At 54.9% G+C, this 27,711-nt stretch overlaps 1 protein-coding gene across 1 annotated transcript; it reads right to left on the reverse strand.

Moving 5' to 3' along the window:
* Window positions 1-62: 62 nt before the first annotated feature.
* parp16 (poly (ADP-ribose) polymerase family, member 16) lies at window positions 63-27,693 on the reverse strand. The gene is made up of 6 exons (XM_087981442.1): window positions 27,415-27,693; window positions 10,926-11,063; window positions 8,998-9,204; window positions 8,125-8,296; window positions 6,627-6,771; window positions 63-4,534 (listed from the first exon to the last, which is right to left on the reverse strand). Exons 1-6 carry the CDS (start codon window positions 27,598-27,600, stop codon window positions 4,390-4,392), a joined length of 993 nt encoding a protein of 330 aa, XP_087837568.1. The 5' UTR covers window positions 27,601-27,693; the 3' UTR covers window positions 63-4,389.
* Window positions 27,694-27,711: the final 18 nt, after the last annotated feature.

Genomic DNA, 27,711 nt, shown 5'->3' on the forward strand with positions numbered 1-27,711 from the left:
AACATAGAAACTGCATTTTTACTACAATTGTAAAGAAATGTGAATTCACTTCAGAAAAAAAATGCAACAAACGAAGTCTTTATTGATCATTTCATCTACAACTCTCATCACGATAAAATTACTAACATATTAGTGAAGCATAAAATCACGAGAAAGGCAAACATGAAGAGGCTTATTCCCATGAAAACTAGAGGCAGAATGCAGCTCTTCAAATCATTCATTTTAGTATATAACAGGTTACTTAAGCGAAACAAAAAACAGAAATTGCTGGAAAATCTCAGCAGGTTTGGCAGCATCTATGGAGAGAAATCAAGAGTTAATGTTTGGGTCCAGTTACCCTTCTTCAGGATGCACCAAAAGAGTCACTGGATCTGAAACCTTAACTCTGATTTCTCTACACAACTGCTGCCAGACCTGCTGAGGTTTTCCAGCAATGTTTGTTTTTGTTTCAGATCTCCAGTATCCGCAATTCTTCAGGTTTTTTTTTTTAAAATGTGAAAACTGTACTCAGAGGGCCCAAAGACACAAGTCCTCTATGGTCTCACAACAAGCCATAGGGAAGCAGATGGAACTCCCATCAAAAGTGACCTACAGGACACCGACTATGAGCACCGAGGGGCTGAGATTCTGTGCCATCGGCAAGCATGTGTTAGGTGAGAGGGAAATGTCTAGCTCACCTTCCCATCCACCTCCAGGTTCACCCTAAGAACAAAGGACGATTGGTTGTCAAAATTGCAGCTCAGCCACCGTATGTTAAAGCCAGAGATTGCTAAAGGCTCTCTGGATCTAAATATTCCACTACCCATGCCATAATACAGTTGGCATGAGCAGTCAGATAGGAATGGAATTGTTTTTTTTTAAAAAAAGGCGTAAAAACTGTGGAAAGGAGGGGTTATTGTCATTGGAGGGTGCCCCATATGCACCAGAGGTGCCCCAAGTCCATCCTCTGAGAAGATAGCAAGTCCTCCTCATTTCCATCCTACCCGCATATCTGTTAAAATTCACCCACTAACACTCTCCCAGGACTGCTATAAAAGGTACAGCTCCAAAATTAACATTGCACGACTGCTGAGTGATTCTGTACATACCAATCAGCATGTGGAAGTTGCTGTCTCACATAGATGGGGGGGAAAAAAACTTAAGGGGAGGAAAACCATTACTCCACATCCTTGGATTAAGCTGGATCGAGAATTCATTGTCTTCAATAAGCCTGCCAACCTGGGAGTGCCCGCTACAGGGCACTGGCATGACCAGGATCTTTGGAGCTGACAGCTCCAGAATTTAGGCTTCATCTCGCTGAGAGGCCAAAGTCCCATTCGAAGCTCATTTAGCCTGCTTGCCCACAGCAGTACAGAGCAAACTTCTAACTGGCCAGTCAACTGGCTGCCAGCTTTTCCTTGGGCAGGGGATGGAGTTAATTCATGTCAACATAATTTTGTGCCTCTTTATGTCCCCAAATCCATATCCTTGCTTTTGCCCCATATCCCTCAACACTTTGGTGAACCAATCTCTCAAAATTTAAAATTAACAAGTGATGAAATGCCATTTGCAGAAAGTACTTCAAGCTTCTAGCATATTTGGTGTAAAGCGTCTCCTTATTTCACTGTTATAAGGTCTGGCTCTAATTTTTACACTCTGGCCCCTAGCCCTAGTTTACTGAACAGTATAAATAGCATAGACAAAATCAACCATCAGTTCACCCTGACATCTTGAAAGCTTCAAATAAAATCACCTTTTAACCTTCTATCCAAGGAATAATGACCCTAATCTTCCCTCCTAATTTAAGCGAGTCCATGTCTTCTTATGGTAAATCTACACTGTACTCCCTCCAGAACCAATACATACTGATCAAGGCCTAGTGTTGAGAGGTTCACACATTACTCCAGGTGTGTACTTTGCTTGGTGAGAAATGACTTCTCCCAGTGTACCAGAGTCCTCCAGTTTAACAGAATGTCACTCCATTTGCCTTTTGGATAATTTTCAACACCCATTCATGACAATTTAATAATTTATTTATCTGGATCCCCAAGTCTCTTTGGAGTTGCATCATTTCTAACTTTTCCACATTTAGAAAATACCATCTTCTATTTGTTATAGATTCAAAATGGATATTCTCATAATTACCTAATGAAAAACTCATTTTACAATTCACTGAATCTAGCAATATCTCTTGGTAATGTAATGATTCCATCTATAGCTTTTGCAAAGTTGCCTGTGTCTCATCAGCAAATTTATATATAAGGCTTTCTATCCCATCATTCAAGTCTTCAAAAGAAAAATACAGCGAATAGTTTAGACTCCAAAATAGATTCTTGCAGGATACCACAAAGTCATACAGAAAGTGATTCAGTGGTTTACTGATTTAGCAGTGCAAAAATACTGGGAGTATCTTAAAGCACAAGGTTCAATGTAAGCATTCATTACGAAATACTTGATGATTGTCCTATTCGTATTGACTAAGGGAACATTGGGTCAGATTTGAATAATCAACGTCATTGTAATTCTGCACATGGGTGAAAAATGAATTTGTTTTCTTCAAATCATCATACTTCCTGATCTATTTCATTTATATTCTTACACCAATGTAAAAGACATATGAAAACAACACCAAGAAGTTTAAAAGCTCCTGGATATGGCCCCTTGTTAATTAGTGCAGAGACAGGTAGCGTATAGGTTTCCATTATAACTTTTACTAGGGAGTTAGTACAATAGGTTTTAGTAAATAACTAACTGCTGTATTAAATACTCAGAATCTGGAAATATATTCTAGAAAGTGCTCAAAAGCAAAACACCCAGCCCCTCACCAAAATGAACAGTTTTTTTTTACAAAATAGTATAAATGATAAAAGGTATTTAAGTAACAATTTCCCTTTAAATAAACAAGATACAAAATTCGAGCTATCAAAGACATAACATTGAAATTATACCAGATTCAATATCTAACTGGTAACCAAATATCAAGAAACAGTAAGAAAGTGATCTATGCTGAGGTAAACTGCAACCAGAACAAAGCAAATAGGCCTGTTTTGATTTGATTTTCGGTGTATTCAATGTTATTAGATGAAGCAGTACTGGAACATAACAATGGAGGGAATCAGTTTGCTAAACATCTCATTTCCTAATTCAAATTTATTGATGCTATATATTAGTGTCAACAAAATCTAAAATTACACTTTAGAAAATTTACAGACTGGAAATGCTCATTAACCCTGGTATTCCTCCCATAGTACACAAAGAGTATCCCATTAAATTGTGTGATAACTATAATAGAAATAGATAAATAATCCCCACATGTTGGGTTACAGGAGTGGGTGTTAATGCAAAAGCCATTAAAGCTGCAGGTAACATTGACCGAAATCACTTTAGCAACTCAAAGAAGATAAACTTACTTTACAGCCTAAAAGCTGCCCTTTATATCTGATCTGTTAGACCTTTGGGTTTATACTTAAAAGCAAGAAAGTTTTGACTGCAATTCATGCAGGATACATTGTATATTTTGAAAGCTGGTGGGCAAGTTACAATTTTACAACGTACTAACATCAAACTCCGTATGACATTTCATTCCAAGGATTATAAAATGTATAATACAGTACAAAAATTATTCACTGTGCATTTTTTACTGTTCATAGCCCTTGTTTACTCCCCAAGGATTTGACTGTGGAATTTTTGGAAAAGAATGTGGGGAGAACAAACGACGAGCTGGTTACTGGGACACTGCAGCTCTTTTGATGCCAAATATACATATATAAAACTATTACTGGACAGAATGTATAAAATAGCTTTCTTAGGATATGAGGAAAACCATCTGCTAATGAGACTTGTATCACAGTGGAACAAATAAAGCTTTCCTAATGTCCTTATCTTGTAGTTGGATCACTTCAGGGCCACAATGATGTCTTCTCGCCAACAGCTACCAAGGTCAGAATTTTAAAATGGACAGTATAATTCCAAATGCAGTGGTTCAAATCGCCTCCAATGTATAGGAGGTGTATTGTCAATAAGATGCACTGGAGATTTCATTTCCATCTTAAGCACTGACTATTTGGTGGGGCCAATGCAAAAGGCATGTGATTAAGCAAAGGGGTGAAAAATCACAGCCTCATGCAAAATTGGAAACAAAACAGCTACATTTCCTAACACAATCAGTCATTACCCATGGGCAAGACAAAGTATAGACTATTCAGAACTAAATATAACCATAACACAGTACAGGAATTCCAAAGTCTAAACAACATTCTTGGCACAGCAAATTGTCTATAGTTTTTTTGTAAATTAAATTTTTCTTGGTCCAGACTTGTGTCTTTCTGCAACAGCGGTGTCTAAGGCTTCAGGTAAATAGTGTAGTGCATATCCATGGTTTGGGCAGTAAACAACATTGCAGCAACAAACTCATCGCTTTGATTCAAGAAATCGATTCCAGTAATACTGGAAAGTTGGTGAGTTACAGGCACCAATAGCTATCAGCAGCAACAAATACAGCATCATCATTACTATAAAACTATGCCGAGAGATCCAGGATGGTTGCTTTGTGGGTCTGCAACATTAAAACACAACATAGTTATTACTATAGTTATATACGATACTTTGCAATGAAAATGTCTTTCTAACTTATCCTTTGTTTAAAAAAAATTCAATTTTGAAAATACTTCAGAATGTGACAATAAGTAATTAAAAAGTATGAAATCTTTTATTAGTGTGAAATAAACTGAAATTAGCTATATATAGAATCAGCTGAACATTTTAAAAACAACAATCACACTCATTGAGAAATCATTTATATTATATGGAGAAAGGTCAGAAACTGGGAAATAAAAGACAATGAATTTCAATGTCTAAAAGAATGAGAAACATTTCTAATCTTCAGCTGAAGATCATTTCTTTCAACAACAACCTACATATACAAGCTGAATCTTAATAGCAGTGGTTTGCATAGGCAGGGGTGTAAGATTCAAATGGGAAACCCAGCAGTACATCACCTGCTGGTGGGGGGTGAAAGTGATTGCCCACACTTGTGCCACTACTGACCCTGGCAGGGGTTGGAGTTAGTGAGCAGCTTCAAGGGCCAAAAAAGAAACATTTATCTTCTCTTGATGTCATTCTTGCTTTCCGTTGGCTGTCAGATTTTCAAAGGACTAAGTCAGAAGCTGATAGCCTGATTGATGTTGTGAGAAAGGCCAATCTGCCATCCAACAATAGACTGTCTGGCCACCTCTTGTCCTGAGACTATTAGCAGCAGATGTGAATTAATTGGATACAGATTAGGATTGGGTTGAAATTGTTAAAGCATGAACATCTAATCCTACTCCAATCAGTCTTTTTTGGGGTGTTAGTATTAGCCACTCTTGTAATGATGAATTTGCTAATGTAGTGCACCAAAAATCATACAGTATAATTCATACCATCTACTGTACCCACTCCTTGTTGCCCAGTGTTCATTACCACACAACCTCCACATTTCGCCTCCCTAATTATCAAAGCATCAATGAAACTCCCACTTTGATATACCAAGCTTCGGTGTTCCTGCAATTTGTAAAGGATTGCCTCCTGACTGACCAAAATCTCGTCAGTTATGTACTTACAACATAGATGCAGTCATTGGTTGTGTACCCAATCTCTGATTTAAGTATTTTATAAAAGCATCAATAAATAAATGATTAAACTTCTCAAACTCAGAAAATACAGCAATTAAGACAACTGTTTCACATTATTGAGAAAGCCAAAAGTGACAAATAATGCAACAAAATGGAATGTCTTCCATATATTGAATTGGGCACTTTACACCATGTGATGTATTTATCTTCACATCCTTAACATCAGCACCATGTGCAGACATTTGCAAACATACTTCACCAAACTTGCTTATATGTATTGTATATGACACAAGTACCGTATATGACACAAGTGTCTGATATCTCAATCCATAAACCAACAATTGTATGAGCACCAACATTTTAACTCCAATAGTGCTAGTTAAGATCTAACTAAACATTTCAAGATTTGCCCGACAGAAGTGAAGCCTAAAATGAAGTAATCCCAAAACCCAAACTGGTCATTGCCCGCTGCCATTCAGAAAAGAAAGCTTGTTGAATTCAAGACATTCAAACAATCCCAACAGTGTGAAAGCAGGCCATTCGGCCCATCGAGACCACACCAAATGTCTGAACAGCATCCGACTGACACCCACTCTGCTACCTCCTCCCTGTCAGTCTGCATTTCCTGTGGCTAATCCAACTAGCCTGCACATTTTTGCATGGCCAATCCATCTACAGAGGAACCTCGATTATCCAGCAAGATCACAAGGTCATGATGCTCAGCTAAACTATGTTATTCAGCATTTGATTATCAGAAATTCAATTAACCGAACAAAATACTACCCGCCTGTGTTCTTCAGATAATCGAGGTTCCTCTGTAAACTGCGCATCTTTGGATTGTGGGAAGAAACCGGAACACCTGGTTGGAAACCCACATTGACGTTGGAAGAATGTGCAGACTCCATAGAGATGGTTGCCTGAGGCTGAAATCGAACGGGGTCCCTGGAGCTAAGAAGCAGCAGTGCTAACTACTGAGCCGTGCCACCAACCAGAGGGAGAGCTTTGTGAAGATTCAGTAAAGAAGCTAAATTTTACCTTCTTCGGTGTAGTTTCTCAGAATAAATGAGCAGGTATTTTACTCTCAGGAGCTGGTTGTTTGTGACCACAAAGTACTTTTGTGGAACATCGCCACCTTCACTGTTCCGGACCCTTGCTCTTCGGCGATCTATGCCACCAGCATCTGAAATCAAGGAAACAACATTCACTTAACAAGCATAACAGAGATCCAAAAGTAGATTATTTAAGGAGTAAATCCAAGAGAATAATAGGATTTGAACATGTAAATGTCACATCACCAAGCCCAGGAATTGCCAGACACTTTGGCATAAAACTTGCGGCTGATATTATTTCTATAGGTGCAGCTGTAATAATGGACCAGATGCTGAAGATTACAATAAAATTTAAATGGTCAGGAACACCCAAGGGAAAAAGATTGATTTGTTTCAAACCCTACATGTCAAGAGCAATCATTCAGTCCCTCAAGCCTTTTTCATCACTGAATTAAATCACAGTTGATCTACAGCTCCGTTCCACATAACTAACATTGTTCCATACACTTACAAAAAAACATAAGTAGCAGGAGTAGGCCATTCAGCCCCTCTTGCCTGCACTCCCATTCTATAAGATCATGGATGAATTGTCTCAGGTCTCAACTCCTCTGTCATGTTCAGCACAGTCCTCAACTGTATTTCAAAAATCTATCCAGCTAAATCCGTCTAGCTCCTCTTTAAATACTTTCAGTTACCTAGCATCCACAACTCTCTGGAGTAGGAAAGTTTAGACATTCACTACCCTCTACAAGATGAAGTACTGAACACTCTGTGGGGTCAAGGTAGGTTAACACTGATAGGTTGTAGGACAGTGTTTAAATAATATCAGGGACAAGGGCTACTATCTGGCTGTGGGGGCACAGGCCAGTAGTTGGACTGAACATTATCAGATTGAAGGGTGAGGATAATATTAAACAGTGTAAGGGTTGATGCATTTAAAAGCAGGGAAAAAACTTGGAGACATATCTTCAGTTCACGAACAGGGGACATGGTTTTGTTGGAGATACACTTGGCACTCCGTTCACACTGGAATCCTTATCAAACCAGGACCAAAAGCTGCAAAGTTTCCAGCATAAAATAGCACGAGTAGTTTAAATCTCAATCAGAGGTGGGTAATCCTTGTTTATCACTGATTATCTAGGCCTATGAAATTAATGTTTCTGGAATCAATAGACCTGATTTGAACAGGTCTGTAAAGGAACTACAAATCCAAAGTAGTATTTCTCAACATCGTCCAGCTCTAATCTGAGCTCTAATGTATGATCCTTTGCTGAGGATTCCTCAACTGGAGGAAATACTTTCAAATATTTGATTTTCTTTTAATAATCTTTAAATACTTTACTTAGTTTCCTGCTTAATCTCCTGCACTCAATTACTAACAGCTGGACGAAAGCAAGCAAAAACAGGTATTTCTGCACAAGAATAATAGTCATGACTCAAACCATTTACAAAATATTTGTGCCATGATTCAAAACAAATGATACCTTTTCCTTTAACTTGGCATTTAACATCAGGATGGTCAATGATCTCACAAACTGCAACACAGCTAAGGACAGGTCCCAGAATACTTTGGTGCCAGCCATTACCATGGGGACTGTACAGAAGAGCCAAGCTCAGATCGCTGGTAAGGTAAGTTCCTTCCCCAAACAAAGAGGTCTATGAAGAAAAGAAGGACACAAATAAACGTAGAGTGAGCGAACAAAGTCAAACCAATACTTATATATCCTTTGCAATTCTCTTGAATAGGTAATCAGTGTCAACAGTATGTCTCCACATGGATTCAGAGTATTATTCAAAAGGAAGATAAACACCAATATTTAGACTGGTTGAACCAAACAACCTGTTTCATTGGTGTAATTAAATGCTACTTTGGTGGTGTACTCTTATGATTTTTTTTGTCTATTTTAAGGTCCAAGGTAAGCAAAAAGATTAAAGGTTAGATGTACCACAAAGATGTGAGAGCGTTGCCCTGGTGTGAGAACAATTAAAAGAGAAAGCAAGATGACATCAAGCCAGACAGGAATGTGTGAGGGAGAGCACGCGAAAGAGATTGCATGAGGGAAAAAGTGCACATTGCCAGTAAGAAGTACTCAGTGACTGTGTTGCATGGATCACTCCAGGACAGAGCAGAGGAAAACTAGAGGGAACGACAGGTATCAATGAGTAACTAAACAAATGCATTAATCTATAGTAATCCTGATGCTGCTATTTACACTCCTTTTGTGATAAAATGAGAATTAAGGTTTGAATAAATTATTTTTAAGAACTAGTGGAGCTGATTAATGATGGAATGATCCTTCATGCAAAGTAATCCTTGCAAGCATGTTAGTCCATGCATGAAAACATTGATTCCTCACCTTGTTTAAATGACACTGTAAACCACAATGAATTATAGAGTAAAAATTCTCGAGTCGGCTCCCATGAAATGCATAGATGAGATCTCGATCTCCTTTGGTTTCCTCAAACTTGGCATTCATCTGATCACAATAGACAATCTCAAACAAGAAGTCTGGGGTAGCAGCAGAGGGAGTTGTGAACCCAGTGAGTTCCTGGATTTCTTCATACTAGAACATAAACAAGAAATTCCGTTGCAAAAAAAAATCTAATCGAGCGAAAGTTTTTTTTGATGGCGATGATGTGGGGGAGTAGTGTGAGACTCCTTCCTATTCTCTCCTCATAGTCCACAACCATAAGCAGGGTGTTCTCATTAACAGATCTTTATACAACCACTAACACTACGGTGCAGAAAGATGAACCTTCTGAGCAATCAATCCTCTGATTCCCACTAAGATTTCACGAAGTAGCAGCCGCTCCTTACTCTCCACTCGACTGGCAAATATGTTAAACTTGCCAACCTACCATGGGGAAAATCATTGCTACATTTACTGCTTTGAAGGTAAGAGATGGAATCACATGTAAAATTTCAAATGCAAGTTGCAAACCATCCAGACATGAAAACCAAAACACAAACTTCATCCTGTGAAGCAAAACACATTACTTTTCTACACAAATCATTATGGCTAAAATGGATAATGTACAAACTCTACTTTGAACTCTAACAGAAAATCCTTTGCAGGAACCCAACACCCATCCCCATGAACCCAGACGTCTGTCAAATCCCACGCTCCACAAAAGGTTAAAAAGTAGTACTCAAACAAGACCACGACATATATAGCAAAGGGCCCAAAGTTTGCTGCCTTAATACATCAATCTATTCACCTGTAAGTACTAGCAAAGCTGTCCTGAGATTTTACAAAATGGCAGTGAGTAATCTTTGACGTAGAAGAGTCTTGTTCCCCAATTTCAGTGCTATTTCTAGCTCACTTATTCTGTTAAGTAAATAGGACACACACACAGGGCAACCCACAGCTGCAGCAATCAATAAGATCAACAGTCCAGTTCATTAATAAAAGCTCTTTTGACAAAGCAAATTGCCAGCAGTGACATCCAAAGTTTAGTTAAAAAGTAACAGAGAATTAAAACACTGAAAAGGGAGGAATGAAAGGTTCAATGCTTTTTTTAAAATTCAAAACTGAATCCAAGTGTTATTCTGCAAAATGTCTGGCTACATCCAAATGCAGGATGGCTACACACATCTCTGTACAATTGTAAACTCCCATACTTATACCCAGAAACAGCAGAACATGCACGTCACTGTGCACAGTAACTGGTATACCTGCAGTTCTTATGATACAGCAGTTTTGCAAATGTATCAGTGACATTTTGCTTCCCAACCTTTCTCCTACAAACACTGCCACGACCTGTATGTTTAGGACATAGGGTGCACAGCAAAAGCAAGAGACTGTTAGAGGATAGCGTGGTAATGATAACTCATTCAGAGCTCCATGGTGGCCTCAAGCTCATGACCCCAAAATTGTGGCTTGTACACTTTAAAAGTTTGAGGAAAAGACATTACAGGCTGGTAAGATTACCTTGCGATTTCTGATCCAATAAATGCTGTTATCCAACATATCCTCTCATTCATAGAATATGACCACTGTTGTCAAGAGTTTAATGCCAATCCCTAACTGTCCTTAACAGGGTAGACATCTTACTAAACCGCTGCCACTTGTGTGGTGATGATACTCTACTATGCTGCGAGCTAATTCTAACACAGAAACAAAGGGATGGTAACATATTTCCAAGTCTAGATGGTGTGCAACTTGGAGACAAACAGCTGAATTTATACTCATGGGTACAGACAGTCAGGACTGTAGAAATTTCAATACCAGCTAAACAACATTTCAAAGTTTTTAATAAATCAATCATTCAGATAGGTTCTTACCCCCTTTTTCCCCAAACTTTTGATGGTTAGGTTTTTTGATAAACAGGCCCAGCTGAGAAGTTCTAAGGTTCTTTTTTGTGGGTTTATTCCAGACTGTAGCAACTGTTTTAGATTTGGCAGATTCTGAGCATCAGCAAGCTGCGAAGAGAGAGACACGCTGTCAGTTCAAAAACGTATCATGTCAAATGTTCAGCACAGAGCTTTAACAGTCAGCAGTACCATTAAAAGATCAGTACACAGTTTCCTCTTTGGATGCGATCAAGATCTCTAGTGTAACATGCACTCAAAATTGCATCAGCTTGAAAAGCGGTATTCCATTCCACCCACATCCCCAAACCATTTGCATGTGTGCAAAAGCAAAATCTGCCCCAAAACAGTATACAGTCAGGCAATTTTTTTTCTAAAAGTCACTGTTAAAATATTTAAGAATGATAACTAGGTTCAGACTGATTAACACAGATGAAATTGTTTTGAAAAGTGTTATTTTTGGGAAAAATCTACATCAATCTACCAACTCAGAGTTACTGATCTTCAATTATTGAAAATTAGTTTTAAACCATTGACTATTGAATACTGATATAATTAGCAAGATTCCTATTAAGTTGAAAAAGTTTTTAGTACTTTAGTAATTTAAAAGTATTTTAATTCTGTCCTCATGCTCAAAACAAAACCAGCGTCACTTTTAGCATCCATTTGAAAGCTTGCAAACAAGTGGAATTGAAAGACACCCATAAATGATGATTATTTACATTGGTTTAAAGTTGGCCTGCAATCAATGCTTTTTCAACTTCTGCAGAAGATTCCAAAACTCAACTCTGCTAACTGTAATATGCATTTAACATTCCACAATGCTTTCTAGTGAAATGCACCACAATTAAAATAAACAGCATAATTCAGCAAAAAACTCCAAATCCAATGACATATAATAGCAAAGAATTGACTATCATTAACTGTTGGGCTCCTTGCTCCAAATCTTCACATGTCATCTGCTGCGGATCAGGAGTAGCACAAGATCACCTGGCAGAAGGCTGCAAACTTAAGGTTTATTACAGAGACTAACACAAAATCTAGACTGACAATGCAGTACTGGGGGAGTACTAAATTTCTGCATGTTCTGAACGATACAGAGAGGGTTTTCCCCCTTGTTTTAGAAACAATACAAAAATATCTGAAGCATGATTTACCTGCACATCTCCAACTATATCTCAGAGTATAGTAAGAATTTTACATGACCATAGTCTTCTGACACAATTTCCAGTATCTACTCAAGTTCAATTCAATGTAATCATTGCAAAGTAGAAGAACACCATCTTCGGACTCTCAGCTGGTGCAGGAATGGCCTTAAGGAAAAGAAACATACCATCTTTGCCAATAACACCTCCAGATGCACATGGTCTTTGAAAAAGCCTCAAGGCATTCAGTTGTATCAAAACCACCTCAAATTGCGGTTCTACATGGCTCATGACTACCTTCTCCAAGGGGGTTACAGGTAATAATTGCTGATCTTGAGCATGATAGCTACATCCCCATGAATGAGTAAAAAGAAAATCCACTCAATTAGACAAAAAGCTGTTGTCATCTAACTTGTTCTTGAATGCATTTAAAGTAATAAAGTATACCTCTACTATCCAACTTTGCAGCCATTCCTAATGTTCATCACTCTTTGTACGAACTTCTCCTTTCAACAGTGCTTGCTTTGTCTTTTTCCCTAAGCCAATCCTGTATGGATTTTTAAAAAATAAAACACACTGTTGCTACAGCTTGATCATTCCTCTAATGGTTACCAAGTGGAAACTAATACTGTTTAAAAATTTTAAAAGACTGTAGTGTTCACTCAGCCATATTCAAAAGGTCAGGAAATATGACAAAGCATTTCACATCACAGTAAAACAAGATGGTTCACAGGATCAGTGTTAGAGACTGATCAGTTCTCGTCATGGCACTTGCTTTGCCAATTGCAAAGTTGACACAGAATTTCTCAATGTCTTCAACATCAGTCACCTTTTATGGGGGACCTTATCAAACACATTTTGGAAATCTAAATACATCACTTCATATTCACTGTCCTACATAACTCACCCTAAAGTAAAAATTTATTGAATCCTCTTCCATTTCCCCAAATGAAGCGCATTGCCTGTAAAACATGTCTTACATTTCCCCTATAGGCACAGCACCTCTTGCATAACTAACTTCAGTTTCTGAATGCACAGTGTTCCTCTCCACCATGCCTTATATTTAACACAGCGATAACATCTGCTTATATACTGAACTTTACCCTCCAAATGTCCCATCTTTCTATATGAAATACTTTATATTTATCAGCAGTTCAGTGCTTTCCTGGGAAACACACCTAATATCTGCCCTCTGACTGCAACATAGCTCTGTGTAATCTGGAGATACTCTTCTCTATGGTAAAACTTCAGACAGTTCCTCAGAAACCAATTATGACTTATCAAGTTATTTGACCAACATTACAAAAGCAAGTCTGAAGTCGTACCGGACTGGAAATGTTAACTCTTTCTCTCTCCAGAGATGTTGCCAGACCTGATGAGTTTTTCTATCATTGTGTTTATTACAGGAAATGTTACATTTCACTTCAATTCTGCTACAATTACTGAAGAATCTACATATGACATGACATTTTCCACTTTAAAACAAAAACAAAATACAGCACTACATACGATATGACATTTTCCACTTTTAAAAAAAAGCAACAAAATACAGCACTGAAAATGGTATAACTCTAAACTTAGGAACAATCTACTTACTACTTGTCACTCCTATGAGATAAAACTGCAGCATGCCTTGCTTGGCAAGTGAAAGTTCAATTTCTGACTTACAGTATTATTTTAAAATGATACTGAGCCCCATTCCTTTCAGAAGTATAACACACTATTCTAAACACATCTTGAGATGTGATGCCAGTGAACAGAAAGTAATTTGTTTTGCCATGGTCTTTGATTACAGGTAATGTGTCAAACAACTAAAAATTACAATATGTCCACTGAAAGGTACTAATGAGGCTGTGCAGTAACAGAAGCTGGGAATGATCCAATCTCATCACTGGGATGCCTAATCTACTGAGGAGCCTTTTCCATCCATTGATCAGTCCTGCCTTATACTCAATTCAGCCTGCATCTCTGGTACTATCCTTGCACAGTTCTTTTAATAAGTTGAATTATACAATGGCTGTTGAAGGAGGCTATTTCGCCCATCAGATCCATACTAGCTCTCTGTAAAAGCAGTTAAGCGAGTTGACATCCCCACCCCTACAATTTTTCCTCCACCTTCAAGTACTTTTTCCTGAAACAATTTCAAAGAATTTTTGATCAACCTCCTCAATCACATTAACCATATGGGCCCCTTTTGCAAGATTCCCTCTCTCAAGACTGAAGGTTCCTCCAAAATGCCCACAATCCCCCCTCAGTCCCACTTCACCACCCTCAATTTTACCTCCTTAACCCTTACCCCTCACACATCACCCAATCTGCATCCCCACTACACACCCTCATCACACCCAAAGATCCCTCACCAACCCTCAACCTCTCCTCCCCTCACCCCACCCCACATTCCTGTCCTTCCCAGTCCCCTCACCCACACCTCCCCACCTCATTACTTGTTCCCACCTCAGCTACATTGTGCCCTTCACCCACCCACTACCCCTTGCCCAACCCCTCTCGTCCCCTCACCCACACCTCCCTCCCGTCTCCTTGCCACACCACCTTCCACCCACTTCCTATCCCATCCTTCCCAACTTTCCTCTCCTCACACTCAACTTCCCTCACCTGCATTCTCCACCCTCCTCCCCTCCCTCACCCCACATTCATTTCTCCCCATCTTCCTCCCTCCCCTGACTACCCACTCCTCTGCAACATCAAATCCCCTTCCTCCTCCACCACCACCCACTCTCGGCCCCTTCCCCCCCCAACTCTCGTTCCTTTCCCCCTCCAAACTCTCGTCGTCCTCCTTCAACACCCCCAACCCTCGTCCCCTTCCCCTCTCTCGTCGTCCTCCTCCACCCCCCCGACCCTCGTCCCCTTCCTCTCTCTCGTTGTCATCCTCCTCCACCCTCGTCCCCTTCCCATTCCCCACTCTCGTCGTCATCCTCCTCCACCCCCCCACCCTCGTCCCCTTCCCCACTCTCGTCGTCCTCTTCCTCCACCCCGTCCTCTTCCCCTTCCCCACTCTCGTCGTCCTCTTCCTCCAGCCCCGTCCTCTTCCCCTTCCCCACTCTCGTCGTCCTCCTCCACCCCCCCACCCTCGTCCCCTTCCCCACTCTCGTCGTCATCCTCCTCCACACCCCCCACTCTCGTCCCTTCCCCACTCTCGTCGTCATCCTCCTCCACACCCCCCACTCTCGTCCCTTCCCCACTCTCGTCGTCATCCTCCTCCACACCCCCCACTCTCGTCCCTTCCCCACTCTCGTCGTCATCCTCCTCCACCCACCCCACTCTCGTCCCCTTCACCATTCTCGTCATCCTCCTCCACGCCCCCCACCCTCGTCCCGTTTCCCGTCACAACTCTCGTCGCCCTCCTCCACCCCCTCACCCTCGTCCCCTTCCCAGTCCCCACCCTCGGCGTCCCCTTCCCCCTCCCCACCCTTGTCCTCCTCATCCACTCCCCCCACCCTCGTCCTCCTCTTCCACCCCTCCCAACTCTCGTCCCCTTCCCAACTCTCGTCCCCCTCCCAACTCTCGTCTCGTCCCCCTCTCGTCCCCTCCCAACTCTCGTCTCGTCCCCCTCCCAACTCTCGTCTCCCCCTCGTCTCCCCCCCCCCCGCCAACGCTCATCTCCCCCCCCCCCCCCGCCCAACTCTCGGCTCCCCCCTCTCCCCCTCCCAACTCTCGTCCCCCCCCCCCCCCCCAACTCTCGCCCCCCCCCAACTCTCGACCCCCCCCCAACTCTCGACCCCCACCCCCCAACTCTCGACCCCCCCCCACCAACTCTCGACCCCCCTCCCACCAACTCTCGACCCCCCCCCAACTCTCGTTCCCCCCCTCCCAACTCTCCTCTCGCCCCCCCTCCCGCTCCCAACTCTCGTCACCCCCTACCAACTCTCCTCTCGTTCCCCCCCTCCCAACACCCGCCCCCCCCACTCCCAACTCTCCTCTCGTCCCCCCCCTCCCAACTCTCCTCTCGTCCCCCCCCCTCCCAACACTCGCCCCCCCACTCCCAACACTCGTCTCGTCGTCCCCCCATCCCCCTCCCAACTCTCCTCTCCTCTCGTCCCCCCATCCCCCTCCCAACTCTCCTCTCCTCTCGTCCCCCCCCCAACCCCCTCCCAACTCTCCTCTCCTCTCGTTCCCCCCCCCCAACCCCCTCCCAACTCTCCTCTCCTCTCGTTCCCCCCCCCCCAACCCCCTCCCAACTCTCCTCTCCTCTCGTTCCCCCCCCCCAACCCCCTCCCAACTCTCCTCTCCTCTCGTTCCCCCCCCCAACCCCCTCCCAACTCTCCTCTCCTCTCGTTCCCCCCCCCCAACCCCCTCCCAACTCTCCTCTCCTCTCGTTCCCCCCCCCAACCCCCTCCCAACTCTCCTCTCCTCTCGTTCCCCCCCCCAACCCCCTCCCAACTCTCCTCTCCTCTCGTTTCCCCCCCCAACCCCCTCCCAACTCTCCTCTCCTCTCGTTCCCCCCCCCAACCCCCTCCCAACTCTCCTCTCCTCTCGTTCCCCCCCCCAACCCCCTCCCAACTCTCCTCTCCTCTCGTTCCCCCCCCCAACCCCCTCCCAACTCTCCTCTCCTCTCGTTCCCCCCCCCCCAACCCCCTCCCAACTCTCCTCTCCTCCCCCCCCCCCAACCCCCTCCCAGCTCTCCTCTCCTCTCGTTCCCCCCCAACCCCCTCCCAACTCTCCTCTCCTCCCCCCCCCAACCCCCTCCCAGCTCTCCTCTCCTCTCGTTCCCCCCCCAACCCCCTCCCAACTCTCCTCTCCTCCCCCCCCCCAACCCCCTCCCAGCTCTCCTCTCCTCTCGTTCCCCCCCAAACCCCCTCCCAACTCTCCTCTCCTTCCCACCCCAACCCCCTCCCAACTCTCCTCTCCTTCCCCCCCCAACCCCCTCCCAACTCTCCTCTCCTCTCGTCCCCCCCCCCAACCCCCTCCCAACTCTCCTCTCGTTCCCCCCCCCAACCCCCTCCCAACTCTCCTCTCGTCCACCCCCCCCCAATCCCCCACCCAACTCTCCTCTCCTCTCGTACCCCCCCCATCCCCCACCCAACTCTCCTCTCCTCTCGTCCCCCCCCCACCCCCCACCCAACTCTCCTCTCCTCTCGTCCCCCCCCCACCCAACTCTCCTCTCCTCTCGTCCCCCCCCCAATTCTCCTCTCCTCTCGTCCCCCCCCCCCCAATCCCCCACCCAACTCTCCTCTCCTCTCGTCCCCCCCCATCCCCCTCCCAACTCTCCTCTCCTCTCGTTCCCCCCCCATCCCCCTCCCAACTCTCCTCTCCTCTCGTCCCCCCCCCATCCCCCTCCCAACTCTCCTCTCCTCTCGTCCCCCCCCATCCCCCTCCCAACTCTCCTCTCGTCCCCCCCCATCCCCCTCCCAACTCTCCTCTCGTCCCCCCCCATCCCCCTCCCAACTCTCCTCTCGTCCCCCCCCATCCCCCTCCCAACTCTCCTCTCGTCCCCCCCCCATCCCCCTCCCAACTCTCCTCTCGCCCCCCCCCCATCCCGCTCCCAACTCTCCTCTCCTCTCCTCTCGTCCCCCCCCATCCCCCTCCCAACTCTCCTCTCCTCTCCTCTCGTCCCCCCCATCCCCCTCCCAACTCTCCTCTCCTCTCGTCCCCCCCATCCCCCTCCCAACTCTCCTCTCCTCTCGTTCCCCCCCCAACCCCCTCCCAACTCTCCTCTCGTTCCCCCCCCCAACCCCCTCCCAACTCTCCTCTCGTTCCCCCCCCAAACCCCCTCCCAACTCTCCTCTCGTTCCCCCCCCCAACCCCCTCCCAACTCTCCTCTCGTCCACCCCCCCCCAATCCCCCACCCAACTCTCCTCTCCTCTCGTACCCCCCCCATCCCCCACCCAACTCTCCTCTCCTCTCGTCCCCCCCCCACCCCCCACCCAACTCTCCTCTCCTCTCGTCCCCCACCCAACTCTCCTCTCCTCTCGTCCCCCCCCCCACCCCCCACCCAACTCTCCTCTCCTCTCGTCCCCCCCCCACCCCCCACCCAACTCTCCTCTCCTCTCGTCCCCCCCCCAATTCTCCTCTCCTCTCGTTCCCCCCCCCCCCCAATCCCCCACCCAACTCTCCTCTCCTCTCGTACCTCCCCCATCCCCCACCCAACTCTCCTCTCCTCTCGTACCTCCCCCCAATTCTCCTCTCCTCTCGTACCCCCATCCCCCACCCAACTCTCCTCTCCTCTCGTCCCCCCCATCCCCCTCCCAACTCTCCTCTCCTCTCGTTCCCCCCCATCCCCCTCCCAACTCTCCTCTCCTCTCGTCCCCCCCCATCCCCCTCCCAACTCTCCTCTCCTCTCGTCCCCCCGCATCCCCCTCCCAACTCTCCTCTCCTCTCGTCCCCCCCCCCCATCCCCCTCCCAACACTTCTCTCCTCTCGTCCCCCCCCATCCCCCTCCCAACACTTCTCTCCTCTCGTCCCCCCCCATCCCCCTCCCAACTCTCCTCTCCTCCCCCCCCATCCCCCTCCCAACTCTCCTCTCCTCCCCCCCCATCCCCCTCCCAACTCTCCTCTCCTCTCGTTCCCCCCCCCATCCCCCTCCCAACTCTCCTCTCCTCTCGTTCCCCCCCCCATCCCCCTCCCAACTCTCCTCTCCTCTCGTTCCCCCCCCCATCCCCCTCCCAACTCTCCTCTCCTCTCGTTCCCCCCCCCATCCCCCTCCCAACTCTCCTCTCCTCTCTTCTCGTTCCCCCCCCCATCCCCCTCCCAACTCTCCTCTCCTCTCGTCTCGTCCCCCCCCATCCCCCTCCCAACTCTCCTCTCCTCTCGTCCCCCCCCATCCCCCTCCCAACTCTCCTCTCCTCTCGACCCCCCCCATCCCCCTCCCAACTCTCCTCTCCTCTCGACCCCCCCCATCCCCCTCCCAACTCTCCTCTCCTCTCGTCGCCCCCCATCCCCCTCCCAACTCTCCTCTCCTCTCGTCGCCCCCCATCCCCCTCCCAACTCTCCTCTCCTCTCGTCGCCCCCCATCCCCCTCCCAACTCTCCTCTCCTCTCGTCGCCCCCCATCCCCCTCCCAACTCTCCTCTCCTCTCGTCGCCCCCCATCCCCCTCCCAACTCTCCTCTCCTCTCGTCCCCCCCATCCCCCTCCCAACTCTCCTCTCGTCCCCCCCATCCCCCTCCCAACTCTCCTCTCGTCCCCCCCATCCCCCTCCCAACTCTCCTCTCCTCTCGTCCCCCCCATCCCCCTCCCAACTCTCCTCTCGTCCCCCCCATCCCCCTCCCAACTCTCCTCTCCTCTCGTCCCCCCCATCCCCCTCCCAACTCTCCTCTCGTCCCCCCCATCCCCCTCCCAACTCTCCTCTCCTCTCGTCCCCCCGATCCCCCTCCCAACTCTCCTCTCCTCTCGTCCCCCCGATCCCCCTCCCAACTCTCCTCTCGTCCCCCCCATCCCCCTCCCAACTCTCCTCTCCTCTCGTCCCCCCCATCCCCCTCCCAACTCTCCTCTCCTCTCGTCCCCCCCATCCCCCTCCCAACTCTCCTCTCGTCCCCCCCATCCCCCTCCCAACTCTCCTCTCCTCTCGTCCCCCCCATCCCCCTCCCAACTCTCCTCTCGTCCCCCCCATCCCCCTCCCAACTCTCCTCTCGTCCCCCCCATCCCCCTCCCAACTCTCCTCTCCTCTCGTCCCCCCCATCCCCCTCCCAACTCTCCTCTCGTCCCCCCCATCCCCCTCCCAACTCTCCTCTCCTCTCGTCCCCCCCATCCCCCTCCCAACTCTCCTCTCCTCTCGTCCCCCCCATCCCCCTCCCAACTCTCCTCTCGTCCCCCCCATCCCCCTCCCAACTCTCCTCTCGTCCCCCCCATCCCCCTCCCAACTCTCCTCTCGTCCCCCCCATCCCCCTCCCAACTCTCCTCTCGTCCCCCCCATCCCCCTCCCAACTCTCCTCTCGTCCCCCCCATCCCCCTCCCAACTCTCCTCTCGTCCCCCCCCATCCCCCTCCCAACTCTCCTCTCCTCCCCCCCCATCCCCCTCCCAACTCTCCTCTCCTCCCCCCCCATCCCCCTCCCAACTCTCCTCTCCTCTCGTTCCCCCCCCATCCCCCTCCCAACTCTCCTCTCCTCTCGTTCCCCCCCCCATCCCCCTCCCAACTCTCCTCTCCTCTCGTTCCCCCCCCCATCCCCCTCCCAACTCTCCTCTCCTCTCGTTCCCCCCCCCATCCCCCTCCCAACTCTCCTCTCCTCTCTTCTCGTTCCCCCCCCCATCCCCCTCCCAACTCTCCTCTCCTCTCGTCTCGTCCCCCCCCATCCCCCTCCCAACTCTCCTCTCCTCTCGTCCCCCCCCATCCCCCTCCCAACTCTCCTCTCCTCTCGACCCCCCCCATCCCCCTCCCAACTCTCCTCTCCTCTCGTCGCCCCCCATCCCCCTCCCAACTCTCCTCTCGTCCCCCCCATCCCCCTCCCAACTCTCCTCTCGTCCCCCCCATCCCCCTCCCAACTCTCCTCTCGTCCCCCCCACCCCCCTCCCAACTCTCCTCTCGTCCCCCCCCATCCCCCTCCCAACTCTCCTCTCGTCTCCCCCTCCCCTCCCAACTCTCCTCTCGTCTCCCCCTCCCCTCCCAACTCTCCTCTCGTCTCCCCCTCCCCTCCCAACTCTCCTCTCGTCTCCCCCTCCCCTCCCAACTCTCCTCTCGTCTCCCCCTCCCCTCCCAACTCTCCTCTCCCCCTCTTCCATCCCCTCACTCTCATCCCCTTCCCGCTCCCAACTCTCGCCCCCCCCCACTCCCGCCCCCCCACTCCCTCTCGCCCCCCCCCACTCCCTCTCGCCCCCCCCACCCTCTCTCGCCCCCCCCTCCCCCTCTCGCCCCCCCCACCCCCTCTCGACCCTCCCCAACGCCCTCTCGACCCCCCCCACGCCCTCTCGACCCCCCCCGCTACCGCCCCCCCCCGCTCCCTCTCGCCCCCCCGCTCCCTCTCCGACCCCCCCGCTCCCTCTCGACCCCCCCGCTCCCTCTCGCCCCCCCCCGCTCCCTCTCGCCCCCCCCCGCTCCCTCTCGCCCCCCCCCGCTCCCTCTCGCCCCCCCCCGCTCCCTCTCGCCCCCCCCGCTCCCTCTCGCCCCCCCCCCGCTCCCTCTCGCACCCCCCCGCTCCCTCTCGCCCCCCCCCGCTCCCTCTCGCCCCCCCCCGCTCCCTCTCGCCCCCCCCCGCTCCCTCTCGCCCCCCCCGCTCCCTCTCGTCCCCCCGCTCCCTCTCGCCCCCCCCCGCTCCCTCTCGCCCCCCCCCCGCTCCCTCTCGCCCCCCCCCCCCGCTCCCTCTCGCCCCCCCCCGCTCCCTCTCGCCCCCCCCCGCTCCCTCTCGCCCCCCCCCCCGCTCCCTCTCGCCCCCCCCCGCTCCCTCTCGCCCCCCCCCCCCCTCTCGCCCCCCCCCCCCATCCCCCTCCTCTCCTCTCCTCTCACCCCCCCATCCCCCTCCCGACTCTCCTCTCGTCCCACCCCATCCCCCTCCCGACTCTCCTCTCGTCCCCCCCCATCCCCCTCCCAACTCTCGTCTCCCCCTCTTCCATCCCCTCACTCTCATCCCCTTGCCGCTCCCAACTCTCGCCCCCCCCACTCGCGCCCCCCCACTCCCTCTCGCCCCCCCCACTCCCTCTCGCCCCCAACCCCCCCCACTCCCGCCCCCCCGCTCCCTCTCGCCCCCCCCCGCTCCCTCTCGCCCCCCCCCCGCTCCCTCTCGCCCCCCCGCTCCCTCTCGCCCCCCCCGCTCCCTCTCGCCGACCCCCCGCTCCCTCTCGACCCCCCCGCTCCCTCTCGACCCCCCCGCTCCCTCTCGCCCCCCCCCGCTCCCTCTCGCCCCCCCCCCGCTCCCTCTCGCCCCCCCCCCGCTCCCTCTCGCCCCCCCCCGCTCCCTCTCGCCCCCCCCCGCTCCCTCTCGCCCCCCCCGCTCCCTCTCGCCCCCCCCCCCCGCTCCCTCTCGCCCCCCCCCCGCTCCCTCTCGCCCCCCCCCCCGCTCCCTCTCGCCCCCCCCCATCCCCCTCCTGACTCTCCTCTCGTCCCCCCCATCCCCCTCCCGACTCTCCTCTCGTCCCCCCCCATCCCCCTCCCAACTCTCGTCTCCCCCTCTTCCATCCCTCACTCTCATCCCCTTGCCGCCCCCCACTCGCGCCCCCCCACTCCCTCTCGCCCCCCCCCCACTCCCTCTCGCCCCCCCCCACCCCCCCCACTCCCGCCCCCCCCCGCTCCCTCACGCCCGCCCCGCCGCTCCCTCTCACCCCCCCCCCGCCGCTCCCTCTTGCCCCCCCCCGCTCCCTCTCGCCCCCCCCCGCTGCTCCCTCTCGCCCCCCCCCGCTCCCTCTCGCCCATCCCCGCTCCCTCTCGCCGCTCCCTCTCGCCCCCCCCCCCCCGCTCCCTCTCGCCCCCCCCCCGCTGCTCCCTCTCGCCCCCCCCCGCTCCCTCTCGCCCCCCCCCCGCTGCTCCCTCTCGCCCCCCCCCCGCTGCTCCCTCTCGCCCCCCCCCGCTCCCTCTCGCCCCCCCCCCCCGCTGCTCCCTCTCGCCCCCCCCCCGCTGCTCCCTCTCGCCCCCCCCCGCTCCCTCTCGCCCCCCCCCCCGCTGCTCCCTCTCGCCCCCCCCCGCTCCCTCTCGCCCCCCCCGCTCCCTCTCGCCCCCCCCGCTCCCTCTCGCCCCCCCCCGCTGCTCCCTCTCGCCCCCCCCCGCTCCCTCTCGCCCCCCCCCGCTCCCTCTCGCCCATCCCCGCTCCCTCTCGCCGCTCCCTCTCGCCCCCCCCCCGCTCCCTCTCGCCCCCCCCCGCTTCCTCTCGCCCCCCCCCGCTGCTCCCTCTCGCCCCCCCCCGCTCCCTCTCGCCCCCCCCCCGCTGCTCCCTCTCGCCCCCCCCCCCCGCTGCTCCCTCTCGCCCCCCCCCGCTCCCTCTCGCCCCCCCCCCCCGCTGCTCCCTCTCGCCCCCCCCCGCTCCCTCTCGCCCCCCCCCGCTGCTCCCTCTCGCCCCCCCCCGCTGCTGCCTCTCGCCCCCCCCCGCTCCCTCTCGCCCCCCCCCGCTGCTCCCTCTCGCCCCCCCGCTCCCTCTCGCCCCCCCGCTCCCTCTCGCCCCCCCCCGCGCCCCCCCGCTCCCTCTCGCCCCCCCCGCTCCCTCTCGCCCCCCCGCTCCCTCTCGCCCCCCCCCCGCTCCCTCTCGCCCCCCCCCGCTCCCTCTCGCCCCCCCCCATCCCCCTCCCGACTCTCCTCTCCTCTCCTCTCGCCCCCCCCCATCCCCCTCCCGACTCTCCTCTCGTCCCCCCCCATCCCTCTCCCGACTCTCCTCTCGCCCCCCCCCATCCCTCTCCCGACTCTCCTCTCGTCCCCCCCCATCCCTCTCCCGACTCTCCTCTCGTCCCCCCCCCCATCCCTCTCCCGACTCTCCTCTCGTCCCCCCCCCCATCCCTCTCCCGACTCTCCTCTCGTCCCCCCCCATCCCCCTCCCGACTCTCCTCTCGTCCCCCCCATCCCCCTCCCGACTCTCCTCTCGTCCCCCCCCATCCCCCTCCCAACTCTCGTCTCCCCCTCTTCCATCCCCTCACTCTCATCCCCTTGCCGCTCCCAACTCTCGCCCCCCCCACTCCCGCCCCCCCACTCCCTCTCGCCCCCCCCCACTCCTTCTCCCCACCCCCCCCACTCCCTCTCCCCACCCCCCCCACTCCCTCTCCCCACCCCCCCCACTCCCTCTCCCCACCCCCCCACTCCCTCTCGCCCCCCCCCACTCCCGACCCCCCCACTCCCGACCCCCCACTCCCTCTTGCCCACCACACTCCCGCCCCCCCACTCCCGCCCCCCCACCCCACTCCCGCCCCCCCACACCCGCCCCCCCACTCCCTCTCGTCCACCCCACTCCCGCCCCCCCACTCGCGCCCCCCCACTCGCTCTCGCCCACCCCACTACCGCCCGCCCACTCGCTCTCGCCCACCCCACTACCGCCCGCCCACTCCCTCTCGCCACCGCCCGCCCACTCCCTCTCGCCACCCCCCACCCCACTCCCTCCCGCCCCCCACCCCACTCGCTCCCGCCCCCCACCCCACTCCCTCCCGCCCCCCCCACTCCCTCCCGCCCCCCCCCACTCCCTCCCGCCGCCCCTCCCCCACTCCCTCCCGCCGCCCCTCCCCCACTCCCTCCCGCCGCCCCTCCCCCACTCCCTCCCGCCGCCCCTCCCCCACTCCCTCCCGCCGCCCCTCCCCCACTCCCTCCCGCCACCCCTCCCCCACTCCCTCCCGCCACCCCTCCCCCACTCCCTCCCGCCACCCCCCCGCCACCCCTCCCCCACTCCCTCCCGCCACCCCTCCCCCACTCCCTCCCGCCACCCCTCCCCCACTCCCTCCCCCACTCCCTCCCGCCACCCCTCCCCCACTCCCTCCCGCCACCCCTCCCCCACTCCCTCCCGCCACCCCTCCCCCACTCCCTCCCGCCACCCCTCCCCCACACCCTCCCGCCACCCCTCCCCCACACCCTCCCGCCACCCCTCCACCACACCCTCCCGCCACCCCTCCACCACACCCTCCCGCCCCCCCTCCACCACACCCTCCCGCCCCCCCTCCACCACACCCTCCCGCCCCCCCTCCACCACACCCTCCCGCCCCCCCTCCACCACACCCTCCCGCCCCCCCTCCCCCACACCCTCCCGCCCCCCCTCCCCCACACCCTCCCGCCCCCCCCTCCCCCACACCCTCCCGCCCCCCCTCCCCCACACCCTCCCGCCCCCCCTCCCCCACACCCTCCCGCCCCCCCTCCCCCACACCCTCCCGCCGCCTCCCCTCCACTCCCTCCCCCCCTCCCCTCCACTCCCTCCCGCCCCCCCCTCCACTCCCTCCCGCCCCCCCCTCCACTCCCTCCCGCCCCCCCCTCCACTCCCTCTCGCCCCCCCCTCCACTCCCTCTCGCCCCCCCCACTCCCCTACCCTCTCTCGCCCTCCCCTACCCCCTCTCGCCCTCCCCTACCCCCTCTCGCCCTCCCCTACCCCCTCTCGCCCTCCCCTACCCCCTCTCGCCGCCCCATACCCCCTCTCGCCCCCCCATACCCCCTCTCGCCCCCCCATACCCCCTCTCGCCCCCCCCACTCCCATACCCCCTCTCGCCCCCCCCACTCCCATACCCCCTCTCGCCCCCCCCACTCCCATACCCCCTCTCGCCCCCCCCACTCCCATACCCCCTCTCGCCCCCCCCACTCCCCTACCCTCTCTCGCCCTCCCCTACCCCCTCTCGCGCCCCCCCCACTCCCCTACCCTCTCTCGCCCTCCCCTACCCCCTCTCGCCCCCCCCCACTCCCCTACCCCCTCTCGCCCTCCCCTACCCCCTCTCGCCCCCCCCACTCCCCTACCCCCTCTCGCCCCCCCCCCCACTCCCCTACCCCCTCTCGCCCCCCCCCCACTCCCCTACCCCCTCTCGCCCACTCCCCTACCCCCTCTCGCCCCCCCCCACTCCCCTACCCCCTCTCGCGCCCCCCCACTCCCCTACCCTCTCTCGCCCTCCCCTACCCCCTCTCGCCCCCCCCACTCCCCTACCCCCTCTCGCCCCCCCCCCACTCCCCTACCCCCTCTCGCCCACTCCCCTACCCCCTCTCGCCCCCCCACTCCCCTACCCCCTCTCGCGCCCCCCCACTCCCCTACCCCCTCTCGCGCCCCCCCACTCCCCTACCCCCTCTCGCGCCCCCCCCACTCCCCTACCCCCTCTCGCCCCCCCCACTCCCCTACCCCCTCTCGCCCCCCACTCCCCTACCCCCTCTCGCCCCCCCCACTCCCCTACCCCCTCTCGCCCCCCACTCCCCTACCCCCTCTCGCCCCCCACTCCCCTACCCCCTCTCGCCCCCCCCACTCCCCTACCCCCTCTCGCCCCCCCCACTCCCCTACCCCCTCTCGCCCCCCCCACTCCCCTACCCCCTCTCGCGCCCCCCCACTCCCCTACCCCCTCTCGCGCCCCCCCACTCCCCTACCCCCTCTCGCGCCCCCCCCACTCCCCTACCCTCTCTCGCGCCCCCCCCACTCCCCTACCCTCTCTCGCCCTCCCCACTCCCCTACCCTCTCTCGCCCTCCCCTACCCCCTCTCGCGCCCCCCCCACTCCCCTACCCTCTCTCGCCCTCCCCTACCCCCTCTCGCCCCCCCCACTCCCCTACCCCCTCTCGCCCCCCCCCCACTACCCCCTCTCGCCCACTCCCCTACCCCCTCTCGCCCCCCCCCACTCCCCTACCCCCTCTCGCCCCCCCCCACTCCCCTCTCGCGCCCCCCCCACTCCCCTACCCTCTCTCGCCCTCCCCTACCCTCTCTCGCCCTCCCCTACCCCCTCTCGCCCCCCCCACTCCCCTACCCCCTCTCGCCCACTCCCCTACCCCCTCTCGCCCACTCCCCTACCCCCTCTCGCCCCCCCCCACTCCCCTACCCCCTCTCGCTCCCCCCACTCCCCTACCCCCTCTCGCCCCCCCCGCTCCCCCACCCCCTCTCTCGTCCCCCCCCCGCTCCCCCACCCCCTCTCTCGTCCCCCCCCCGCTCCCCCACCCCCTCTCTCGTCCCCCCCCCCCCGCTCCCCCACCCCCTCTCTCGTCCCCCCCCCGCTCCCCCACCCCCTCTCTCGTCCCCCCCCCGCTCCCCCACCCCCTCTCTCGTCCCCCCCCCCCGCTCCCCCACCCCCTCTCTCGTCCCCCCCCCGCTCCCCCACCCCCTCTCTCGTCCCCCCCCCCCGCTCCCCCACCCCCTCTCTCGTCCCCCCCCCGCTCCCCCACCCCCTCTCTCGTCCCCCCCCCCGCTCCCCTACCCCCTCTCTCGCCCCCCCCCGCTCCCCTACCCCCTCTCTCGCCCCCCCCGCTCCCCTACCCCCTCTCTCGCCCCCCCCGCTCCCCTACCCCCTCTCTCGCCCCCCCCCGCTCCCCTACCCCCTCTCTCGCCCCCCCCCCGCTCCCCTACCCCCTCTCTCGCCCCCCCCCCGCTCCCCTACCCCCTCTCTCGCCCCCCCCGCTCCCCTACCCCCTCTCTCGCCCCCCCCCGCTCCCCTACCCCCTCTCTCGCCCCCCCCCGCTCCCCTACCCCCTCTCTCGCCCCCCCCCGCTCCCCTACCCCCTCTCTCGCCCCCCCCCCCGCTCCCCTACCCCCTCTCTCGCCCCCCCCTCACTCCCCTACCCCCTCTCTCGCCCCCCCCTCGCTCCCGTACCCCCTCTCTCGCTCCCCCCCCGCTCCCGTACCCCCTCTCTCGCTCCCCCCCCGCTCCCCTACCCCCTCTCTCGCTCCCCCCCCACTCCCCTACCCCCTCTCTCGCCACCCCCCCACTCCCCTACCCCCTCTCTCGCCCCCCCCACTCCCCTGTCCCCTCTCGCCCCCCCACTCCCCTACCCCCTCTATCCCCAGGCCGCCTCTCACCAGGCCATCGAAGTCCTTGTAGTCCCCGCTGTAGTAAGAGGCCGGGAAGGGCCTCAGTACCGAGTCCCGGCGGTAGCTCTGCAGGGCCGACATGAAGAGGCTGCACCTGAGGTCGGCGGCCAGGAGGTCCCTCCTGACACTCTCCTCCGCGGGGTCCCCCGGGCGCAGGGCCCGGGCCTCGGGCATCCTCCTCCCCCAACCCAATAAAAAATATAAAATAAAACCTTCGGAACCGAACAAACCAAACCGCTTCCCTTCAGAGCCCGGCAGCTGTTAGCAAGTGTCAGCCTGAGGGAG

Source organism: Chiloscyllium plagiosum, unplaced genomic scaffold, assembly GCF_037043375.1.
Source record: "Chiloscyllium plagiosum isolate Xiang-an unplaced genomic scaffold, Cpla_swu_hap1 HiC_scaffold_39, whole genome shotgun sequence".
Lineage (NCBI taxonomy): Eukaryota > Metazoa > Chordata > Chondrichthyes > Orectolobiformes > Hemiscylliidae > Chiloscyllium > Chiloscyllium plagiosum.